The following is a 12103-nucleotide window of genomic DNA, read 5'->3' as shown; positions in this document are numbered from 1 at the left end:
ATTGGCTCCACGCACAGCATTCGTCAGTTAAAAAGCTGAATTAATTAAATAAATTCTGTCGTCGGCCACTCGCCGAAAGGGTTCGACGAACTGGGGCAAGGCTGATCAATCGTCTTTCGTCCTGAGACACATTTAAAATTTTTATTTACTTTGAGACTGGTGAGGAAATTTTAGAAAGTAAGGCCCGAGATTTTTGGGGTGCTCCCGTTCAAGTCTCCGGAGCGAGAAGGAAAGGGGTGGGGGGGGGTGGAGATGATTAGTGGTTCGTCAAGTATCCGACGAGGTAAGGCCTTTCCTGGAACAGGTCCAGGTCCTTGGGCCGAGTCGAGAGGCCGCTTCTGGATGTAGTAAATGGCTTACGCGCCCTGAAAATCCCCATCCAAACCCTGACCTGTAGGGACCGAAACAGGCAATGATGACCGAGGGTGAGGGGTGGCTGCTTCTCGGGGAGGGGGAGAAACAAATACACAAGCTCCCAAGGTCGATAGCCATCATTCTCCTCCCCCCTCCCCCGATTTTGGCTTTGTATATAACCCCCCGTAGTGACTAGTCGGGATTTAGTCTTCATTTTGGGTGTCCCTCGACCAGAACGCAAAATGATCTGCCATAAGGTAAGTTCATACATTTCCTTTTTCTCAAATGCTAAATTTTAGCATTATACTGTGAGGAGAGAGTCTACAAAAAATTAACACGTGCTTCTCCAAGTACGTTTTGGTGACCGCAAATTTCAAGTTTAACCCTATGCCTTGCGGGTGACGATGCTTAGCAAAAATCTTTTTTTTTAAAGTAAAGTTATTAACTCTCGCGTTTTGGATTCAGATGAACTATTATAAGGTGCAGAGAAAGATGATTTAAATAAAACTCTTCCTGTGATTGGTTAAAGGATTTAATTTTATCTCGAATATGGACTTTCATAATAATTGCATTGATTTCAATATATTTTTATTTCAACAGTCGAACCCGCAACAAGGAATCCGTTTCCCTCGCGACTCCAAGTCTTATTTTTATTTTACAATTTCGTGTATTTCTTTTACCAAGGGAAGCGTTTATCGCTATCTTTTTCGACGTAATCGCTCAATCGCTTCTTTACCCACTACGTGAATCTTGTCATGTTTATAAGTTTGGAGAATTGCGACCCATCGAGCGCCTTCCAACTTCTATAACCAATAGACCCCTCCAATTATAAACTTCTATCACTATCCTCACATGGCTAGTGTTTAAGACTCCTGAGATGGCTTTAACAGTGACTTTTTTGATTGGATTAGATAATGAATTTGCAGCAGCCAAGCTCTTTTATTATTAATCTCCTATTTTATTTCGCATTTTCTTAGAAATAGGTTTTCTTATGGCTAAACAAAAATATTTTCTGTTTCCTAATTCTAGATAATAAACAAGTCGCCACAAGAGCACATGGTTAGCAAAATTCACCGACTGATTTTAATATAAGCTTTGCTGATAAATTTCAACATAACTCGAAACTGAAATTTCGTGCTATATTTTGAATTTTCCTCCTCCAATTTTGGTATGATACACGTGCCCGTATAAGACCAGAGATCGTCAGCTGAGAATGTCTTTTTCAAAAATTTTGTCCAGAAAGTTCTCGATACATGTACTGCAGGAAATATTGATTCCAAAAAGGTGAAAGGTTTTCTCTTGTCATGACAAACGTTTATCAGGATCGAGGGTTCAAGAAATATTCAGCTTAAACGGATCATGATGTCTAACTGATTGTGACGTTTGTGTAACGTTCCACGCAGGATATCTCTGATGATTTTAGTAATATATTTCGAATGTCTACTCAGCTGGGTTATCTCCATTAATATACATTTGGCCAGAAGTTGCCGATGTTTCAATCTGATGGGGAAAATGACAACCGTCAAAAAATGGAATGATTAGGTAATAAATGACTTACTTTGAAAATTTTCTCATAAAGTACATCTTCTAGATTACCGCCTTTACTTTGAAAGAGAAGATTTCTTAGCATTCCAAGTGAATGTGAAAGATTATTACCCGACCCTGCAAAGTATTTTTTCGTTGAACTAATGAAATAATTTTGATAATAGCTTAAGGATTTTGAATGAAAATCATGTAAGATGCTAACCACCAAAGTATTGACAGTAGACTGTTTTCCTCAGCGGCACCATCTCCTTATATTCCTCCATTAGTATTTGTAGTCATACTTTAGAAAAAAAGCCTACGATATTTTGCCCTCTTACTACTTTATTACGCGTCCATCCTTACGTGTATATTATTCTTTACTTCAGCGAACATTTTAATTATCACTCTCAAAAGATGACAGAAGATCACCAGACATCGTAATAACTCCGTGGGAAGCTTTTTAAAATGTACAATAAAGTCATATTTAAAATCAACAGAACTATCGGTACAAATAAGAGTTGGTTGCCTGCTTAAGTCATTTTTCACGTTTTACAGAGACGCTATATATCGTTCTACTTATTCCAAATTAACATTCCAGCGGGTTTTCCCTCCTCAGAAAACAAAAGTGCTTATACTTCCGACTAATCAACTCCTTTCCTAAGAGCATAATTATGAGCTTGCTTTCAAATGCAATCTTCTCAGAGCATCGAGCGTAGCTGATTTTACTGAGTGTAATTGGTTCGAAGGGCATTAATTTTGAGTCTTCCATGAGCATTTTTCATTTTTCTAATGCCCATTCGCTACCCCTGTTCATCCTTTGGCAGGCCTTCCTCGCCATGCTCGTGGTCCTCGTGGCCGTAGTGAACGCCGACCTTGAAACAGCTGAGCAGCGTTACGGCGGCCACCACCATGGCGGCGGTTTCGGGGGTGGTCATCATCATGGCGGAGGCTTCGGAGGCGGTCACCACCATGGCGGAGGCTTCGGGGGTGGCCACCACCATGGCGGAGGCTACGGAGGCGGCCACCACGGCGGAGGCTTTGGGGGCGGTCATCACCACGGCGGAGGCTTCGGAGGCGGCCATCACCATGGCGGAGGCTTCGGAGGTGGTCATTACCACGGAGGACACCATTATGGCTGAGGGAGATATCTCTAACATCTTGTGAGAACAGATGTAATTTCCTCTTTACCAAAATCACTAAATGTGACAAGAATGTGGCGGGAGTTTTGAAGCGTAACTATGTTCTGAGAACATGAATTTTTTATTTGATCGAAAGTGTATTTTTGTAAATAAATAAATGTTGTAAAATTAATACAAATTTCTTATGCTACAACGTTATTTCACAGTCAATAGACAAAAGTTCGTGAGAAAAAATGTGCATTTTCTACACGTCTGCCAGGAACTGAGTGAATAAGGTTTGAGAGGTCCCAAGGAGACTAAGGGCTCATTGTTATAGCCTATTTCTTTTCAAAATATTCCATTGCTAAATCTTTTTAGAATAGGCCTCGAGTGTGAGTGTATATATATAAACCATAAACATAGTAATCAACCCGACAGGTTTGCTCGGGAATCAAACCTGGACCTGCAGTCGGAAGTCTAACCTGAAGAAGGCCTCAGAGAAGGCCGAAATCTCAGACAATCTGCAATTTGAGTGTTATCTATTTTATTTTCTTTCTATCGTGCCGTCAAAATATTAAATTGTCCTTGTGGGTGCTTCTGCATCATCACAGAGCATCATATATATATATACATATATATATATATATATATATATATATATATATATATATATATATATAGCCAAATATTTTTTTCACACATAAGGAGTACATACCCTGATGAAGGCGGCAAGGACCTCCGAAATATAGAAATGAATTTTTTTGTTGATCTTTCTATATTTTTTTACTATAATTAAATGCGTGTGCTTTAAGTATACACACAGATAAATATGATTCTATATATAAAACTAAAAAGGGATATTTTAAAAACGCCGACACAAAAATAAGCGTAACACTTACAGAAGTGATAGAATTAAATATCAATATAATTTTGCTTTTCGATATGTCATTACCGGGGAGAATAATATACCCTCCTCCTCCAGACCTTACTCTCTCTCTCGCGATGGTTTGAACATCAATGCTAGTTGGCGTTTCTAGTTGTAATAGTGCCCGTAACACCGCCAGTCCTAAAAAAAACTGTCGAATATGATCTATTCTTGTCTGCCTCATCTCTCCCGTAAAACACCGCGGCGTCTTTTCCGACTTACGGATTAATACCGCGCCTTGTTTTTTAAACAATTGAGAAGATCAAAAATTACCAAACACTCAAAACTATAAATAAAAGAGGCATAATTGTACCTATGAAAGCTGGGTACAAAATTCACTAACGAATTGAAAATAAATTTAGATATTTATGAAAACGTGGAACAATTTTCCCGGGAATATTTTGACATCCTCCACTTTGGTCAGAGTAATTTATTTTCCGCTTAACAAATCGTTTCGATAGCTATAACTTCCAATTGATCACGATTAATAACCGGAGAAACACGCAAAATTCAACAGAAGAGGCGGAAAAATTGGATTATTCGGCATCTCTCCCGCCGCGGCATCTCACACAGCTGTTGCCTTATTATCATCGCGTGAGAGGTTTCTGGAACATATATGTGTGTCATAAACAGCAAATATAACTTTAAGCTCCATAGAATATCATTTAGAAATATTTATTAACAATTTTAAACCATAGAGCTTAATCTAAATTGTGTTGAAATAATATATTTAATGTTATTCAGTCACCCAACTGTTCACAACCATCGCTGAGTAGATTAGAAAATCAGTGTAATAGCTAAGGTATGAGAGTAACGTTAAAATAGCAAACCTTATTAGATTTTCGAGATATTATTATTATTACTATTAGGTAATCTACCGGTTAAGGTAGGTTTTTGGATGGACATGATTACAAATTAAATAATTTGGAATGGAATTGATTTATTCAAATTAGAGAGCTTAATCACAAAATTGTAACTATTTTGGAAATGTTTCGGACCTAATTTGTCGAAGTAGTAGGGACATAAGAAGTAGTTTTGTATCATTTCCCTTAGCCTTGCTTTCACAAGGTTAAGGGAAATGAAGACAAGAACATTGAACGAGGATGTGAAGAAAATATTAGTGAAAACTTGTAAGTGGATTGTACTTTTATATGGCGCGGAAACTTGGTTGTTGGGAAAGATGATAAACATACGTGTAGATAGACGGTTCCTGAGATGTGGGTGTGGAGAAGGATAGAAATGGAAGTTAAGGAATACAAACGAAGTAATAAGCATAGAGAGATGAGAGATGAGAGATGTTCGCCCGGGAGAAACTCAAGAGAGGCTAGAAATATTAATCTCCAGCGCTTTCATTGGCTAAGGGATGTTGATAACTGTGATAGAGGGAAGCATGTTAAGCAAAGTGGATAAGAGTAAGGAGAATAAGAATGGACGGTTTGTCGGGAGGTAGAAAATATGTGGTGTTGAAGAAGGGTTTATTTCAGCGTAGGGGGTTGCGTTGTCTTGTTAGGCAAGGCTTAGAAATGTAGCGGTGGTTAATAAGTTTTTATTCTAAATATTCACTCAAATAGTAGACCATAATAGTTATAATAAACCTGGAGATTCATTTGAAGCAAATATTTGATTTTCTGTGCTGATAATCAAACTGGAATGGGAGATAATCTACCTTCAGGTTCCTATGAGAAATAATTACTCTGCCGTGGACCTATTCTATAAATAAAAACGAAAGGAAGAGACCACAGCCAAGAGAATGTTTCTATGGCGTATAGAGAATAAATAAACCACTAGAAGTATTAATTAAAGCACTAGATCCCTTATCTATTTACGCCTCTTGAGTTTCGAATATTCCACAGTTTATCTCATCTTCCTATCTTACCGCGTTATTAATAATGACATTTTAGTTCTTGAATAGCCAATAAATTTTCGAAGTAGTAGGAAGATTAACGGAAAAATTCGTTTCGTTCCATGAATCAATCAGATAAAAGAGTCAGGGACTACTGGATTCCTTACCCAGACAAGGTAGTGATGAATTTTTATTTACCACAGGGGAATTTAATTAAATTATTGATTTACCAATGCTCCAATACTAATTTTTCAGTTAACCTGGGGTTAAGAGGAAGTTAACTGGGCTCCGCGGATTTCACCCCTTTCGGGGATTCCTTTCTTAGAACTGGGGTAGTGTTGAATTTCGGTCGTAAAATAACTTTCATGAAAAAGTCATAAATCGTAGATGGCTGAAAGAGTAATAGAGGGATGCTTATGTTGAAAATTTTTTAATAAAACGATATGCTTTATAGAAATGTATTCATAACTGAACGCTGCTACTTATTAATAACAGAGACGAAAACTCTTGCGATTTTCCACTCAATAAAGTTTTATTTCCGACTAGTTTCGATGTACTGTATCATTTTTAAGTTGACTTGGAAATGATTTAGCACGTCGAAACTAGTCGGAAATAAGTCTTTATCGAGAGAAAAAAGTAATAGTCTTCGTCTCAGTTATTATGGAACAGTTCCACAACATCATACCTGAATCTGTAATTTATATTTGATGCTACTCATTAGTCTATATTTCCTTATGTTTCGAAGCGAGACACTAAATATTTTTTTGATTTAAAGTGGTCATTACTGCGACAGGACACAGCGGAGAAAAAACACGATATAAATAATAAAATAAAAAAAGCTTTACGCCAAGGTTTAAAATGGTGGACATTGAGATACTTGCGAAATGTACGAGCAAAAAATATAGATTTCAGTTTTATAAAATGTTTCGAACAAAAATTGGATAACTCTCTTATATTGCACTGGCATTACCATCCTGAATTAATTTATTTACAGAGGTTATCATATATATTTGGATATATATGTATGGATATTTATATATCCATATAAATATATATATATATATATATATATGTATATATATGCATATGTATATATATGTTTATATATCCATCCGTATATATATATATATATATATATTATATATATATATATATTATATATATATATATATATATATATATATATATATATATATATATATATATATATATATATATATATACGGATGACATGTAGGTTTAAAAACAGAAATCATATGACCAAATAAACGTAAGCAATAGCAAACCCTTTCTATGAGTTTAAATGTTGTGTCAAAGCAGAGCATATGACATACTGATATCACCCTTCGACGCCGATGGCATATTGGGAACACCGACAAAGGAGTACAAATATACATACACTGTGGAGAAAGGCACGAGGAAGTAAGAGACGATGTATAGAGCATTCACGAGCTGGCGGGAAGGAAAATGTAACCTTGGAGGAAGGGAAGAAAAACAGATAAGAGAGAACATGACGTGTGGAGGTTTATTAAAAGGATTAAGAAGAGTTGAAATAAGCCTTTCCTTCCTTTAAATCAACCGACTGACGAGATATTTTGTACGTGTAAAGAATCATAGCGTAAATAAACACAAAAACAATCCGAAAGTCGATATACCATCTTCAGTTCTGAGCCAAATTTACAATGTCATGGATGTATAAATTCATAAGTTTCGAGTTTAAAGTATAGTGATCCCACTCTAGTATCTGTAAATAGCAACCGTTCTTCTTCCAAATGTATAAACTGTTGATTTGACCATTAAGTTCACGAACAACAGTATTACTTACCTTATTCTGATTTAAACATTTTTTACATGTTTGTCTCGTTGTCCTACTAGAAATCAGTATTGTATCTGTTTTTAATAGTCCAGTATTTTATCGTTATTTGAAAATAGTTTGTCGAGGAAAGTATATTAGTCTATAAAATTAATTTAAATTTACAAGTAGCTATCCTCGTTAAGCGCTGAACTGAAGAAGAACTATTTTTCTAAAACAGCCAATAGCCAAAATATGGTACCAAGGGAGAAAAAAAATATTAACTGTCAACTTGTTATGTTGCACGAAATTTATTTGAGAAAAAATAAATATTTTCATGAATTATTCTGAGTGAAGACTCAAAGGTGTTTGATGTGAGAGGATCAAGGAAGACTGCGGCCATTTGTTGCTGGCAAAAATAAGGACGGATTTTGGAAGAATTCCTATACTAAAGTGTGTGAAAAAACAGTGTGTGGACAGTCACATGCCTGTAATGTAAAAACGCAATAAATTAAAAAGATTTACGCATACTAATCGTTAAGAAAAGAACCGTGATTGCGATGATCTATTTTTTCGTGATTGAATTGAGAGGCAAGGAAACAGATTCAAATATAAATTTTACTCGATGACTTTGTCAAAAATGTTGGGAGAAATTGCTATAAACTATTGTCAGCCACCGAAAGCCATTGAACCGTTTGGTTGAAAGTGGAAGGGTGGAACTTGTTTCGACATCCTACCACCCCTCGAATCAGTAAAACTCAGAAAACGTGACCTTGCTACCAGAAGAGCGAACAAAATCATTAGCGAATTTGCCAATCGGATGAAACGCGAATACCTTTCCAAGACCGTGAGAATTGTTATGATCGATTCTTGCAGTCAGACTCGACGTTTTTTCCCGCGCTGATAGATAAATGTTGCTGTATTTTGGATATTCGTTTTTACACGCATATTGCGAATGGATTTTTAAAAAATAATGAAAGTAGAGGATTCATTGGACTAGAACGTCGTGCGAGCCGCGAGCAGGGGTGGCCAAACCGCGGCTCCCCTGCTTTATTCGGCCATAGAAATGGCCCAGTCAAATGCTGATTCACAATAGTTACAGGCTATTTAGTTTGTCTTGGTCTCTCTTTGTCTAGTAAATTCATAAGTATACATTTAAAAAAAGAATTATTGGGAAATGTTATGAGAGGGTTAAAGAGTTTTGTTATTTTACGTTAGTTAGGTCCCATCTAGTGTACGCAGTGGGTGTATGGGATCCACTCGAGGTGGACTTAATTTTGGAACTGGATCGGGTGCGACGTAGAGCAGCTAGGTTTGCGAGAAGCTGTTATGAAAAAACCAGCAGCATCACGGCAAAAATACGAAAAATTAGGATGGGAACCTCTAGTTGAGCTTGGGTTGAATGACATGTTGCATTTACTGCGTAAATTTGAGGCAGGTCACTTAGCCGAGGATATTAAAGACATATTACAGGCCCCCGACTTACTGCGTACGTAAAGTCACGGAGATAATAAGTAGAAGGGATAGATTTAAATGTTTTTGTTATTTTTACGACTGATTAGAGAAAAGGAGATAATTAGTACCGGTAGCTAATATATATTTTGTCAATTTTATGTATGTATTTTAAATAGACCAATCTTTTAAACATTCATCCCTCATAATTTGAATGTAATCTGTTAACGGATATTCTTGAAATTAAGTAGCTTCTTTGGTGTGATTAACTTCGTTGCATTAGATGATCCAATTGATATTTGTGTGGAGGTTTCATGATTGTGATTTTGTATGCATGGCTGGTTACATAACACTGATTTGCTGATTTATTGATTGAACACTGATTTGAGATGCAATGCTGATTTGCTATTCCCCACCCGGGGACTTTATAACCATCGGAAATATCACTTTAGTTTCATTTTCTTAAAAAACAAATGTGAATTAGTAAGTTTAAATACTTTTATATAGGTTAACACGAGTAATAAATTATCGTATCAAATTCGTGGCGATAATGGTAATCGTGATTCGGGTTTTTTCTCCGATGGATGTCATTTATGTAATTCTGTAGCTGCCATAGATTGAGCACAAAATTCCAAGGTTAAGGTGGAACTCAAACGCGAGTTTTTCAGGAATGTATTCTCGCAGTATCACCCCGACATTATGCTTGATTTTTTAATGCTCTTTGAGGATTCTTATTACTTATTTTAATTAAGCTCAAGTTTAGAACACACTAATGTGTCTGAGAATATCTGGGTGTGATGGGCGTCGCAATATTTTCATGAAAAAGAGTCACACTCCATTGAAACTTGATAATATCTATCCTGTTCTTAGATTCGTACAATCCTGGAGTGTTCATCTAAAGTCGCATTTTGCGATATAAGCGCTAAACCTGACTTACAAAGGGACAAGGAAATGCAGTTTTAACGGGTATTGGAAGGCCAATACGTATGGGTGGGGGAGGAATGTTTTCGACTTCCACCCAAAGTCCCAAGGTCGATGGCTGTACGTATTTCGAGCACTCATCCCCTTTCACTACATCCTCGGCGTATATAAACCCCGCCGTTGTCTTGTCGGAAATCAGTATTCAGCTTTAGTTCCTCTCTATTAGAACTCCACAATGTTCGCGTTTAAGGTGAGTGTGTAACTTTAATTCCCTTTGAAACATGGATTTTTGCTAGATTTCAAAAGGAAAATCAATATAGAAAATTCATTACTCTCATTTACAAATACGATTCTTTGAATTGCCTCATGCGCCAATATATTACATATTGTGAATTGTAGCAGGGAGTGGTTTTGATCCATTTTACGACGTATAAGGTCATTTATGATATTTTATTTTAGAATGGACGGGTAGTAATCGATTAAGTTAAAATCTGTGACCAATATTTTGCGGATGGATAAATTGTAATTCAAAGTTGTTCGAATGACCTCAGGAGTGATTCATTTGCTGGCTAGATATCGCTACTATAGCATCTTCGAGTAATTCTATCTTAAGGAAGAGGCAAAGTCACTTCATTCGAATTAAATTTTCCCAATTAGTTACGAATTACCGCTAGCGCTCTCTGACAAATAATTCAAATGTTTTCGCTCGAATGGAATAATGCCGGGCACGGAATGACTCATTGCAATCCGTGGGGTTGCCAATGAAACATCTTAGGGCGAATTGGTTTTTGAGGACTCTCTCGAAGAAAACATTCCTTTGGTGGATTTGAAACGGTTAATTATGGACTCCTTTCGGTTCATTTCCCGAGTGCTTTAATTAACCTTGATAAACACTCAGCGATCGCGCGTTGTTTTGATATCACTTTTTATGCACGCATTAAAAGCGCGAATTTTATGTACATTATACTGCATATAATTTATCAAAGCTACGGTTGAAAGGATTTCACGACCAAAGTGATTTTATATAAAACTACTAAAATATTCGCCTCTGAAAATTAATATGGGCCACAAACTATCCCAATATCAGCAAACAAATATCCAAGATAATTACTTGATGTATTATTTTCGGGAAATAAGTAGTAGTAGTTTTTATGGGAGGCGACCGACAGCATTTGCGCCATTAGGGATGGATATATATCAGGTGGAGAGAAACCCGGCGTCGGCATTAGCCTTCTCTTGTCGAAAGGCACCATGGGGCCCGCAGTTTAATATCCCATCCAATGGACGGTGTACTCACTCAAAGTGCTCTCCACAAAGCACCTCAAGTAGGGATAGAGATACTACTGAAAATTATTTGTTGCCTCCAGAATTTGGTCCCGGGCCCTCTCGGCCTGTGCATTAGCCACCGCACCGTTCCGATCTCCTCGGGAAATAAGCTGATAAGTGTTGGAAAATAGTGAAATGAGCCAATGCTGCCCATTTACAGTGGGAAGATTGACAAATATTGTCCGATGAGATGATAGGAGTTACCCTTTTATATTGATTTTATGTCATCGGTTAGCCTACTTTCACTTCGAAATTCATCCATTCAGTTTGAAATTTTAGAGGCCCATCGTTATCGCCTCCACATAGCCAATCATTTGGAAATGAGGGAGCAGAAGCATGTCATTAAGCGCATCCACTTTGAGGGTTATAAGTACCCAACGAGCCCCAGTAGTGAGTGAAAGTCCTATGATTTCCGTTGAGGAGGAGCCGACCTTGCCCATTTGTCCATCTATGTGGTCACAGGTAGCGACCATTTCTCCTAATGTTCGGTGTTATTTAATGCTAAGAAGGCTAATTGCTTTGAAATACCTTTGAGTATAGTTGAGCAACATGACGTCCCGAAGGCCTGATATCTTTGTAAGCGTAGTCTTCTGGGTTGGTAGAAGGGAAGTTGCGGAATCATTTAGGACAAAGCTGACGGTCACGAATATTTTACCGAGTATGATACATTACTGAAGCACGAGATTCATCTATCTTCGAACCTTTAGGTAGAAACATATTTATATTTTTCCATGAGAGATTATAAAAATTATCTCTGATGAAATTATTTTAAGGTTATTTTTCTCTCCAAAACTCTATATTTGGAATGCTTAATTAAATATATTGAATCAAATTATGATAATTGTTTA

At 36.9% G+C, this 12103-nt stretch overlaps 1 protein-coding gene across 1 annotated transcript; it reads left to right on the top strand.

Moving 5' to 3' along the window:
* The first annotated feature begins 596 nt into the window (after window positions 1-596).
* On the top strand, window positions 597-3017 carry LOC139697936 (uncharacterized). Its single transcript, XM_071596797.1, has 2 exons — window positions 597-611; window positions 2703-3017. The coding sequence occupies exons 1-2, from the start codon at window positions 597-599 to the stop codon at window positions 3015-3017; spliced, it is 330 nt and encodes a 109-aa protein (XP_071452898.1).
* The last annotated feature ends 9086 nt before the right edge of the window (window positions 3018-12103 follow it).

The sequence above is a fragment of the Hetaerina americana genome, unplaced genomic scaffold, assembly GCF_022747635.1.
Source record: "Hetaerina americana unplaced genomic scaffold, ioHetAmer1.1.p SCAF_8, whole genome shotgun sequence".
In the NCBI taxonomy this organism is placed as follows: Eukaryota; Metazoa; Arthropoda; class Insecta; order Odonata; family Calopterygidae; genus Hetaerina; species Hetaerina americana.
This window is presented reverse-complemented; position numbering and strand designations above follow the sequence as displayed.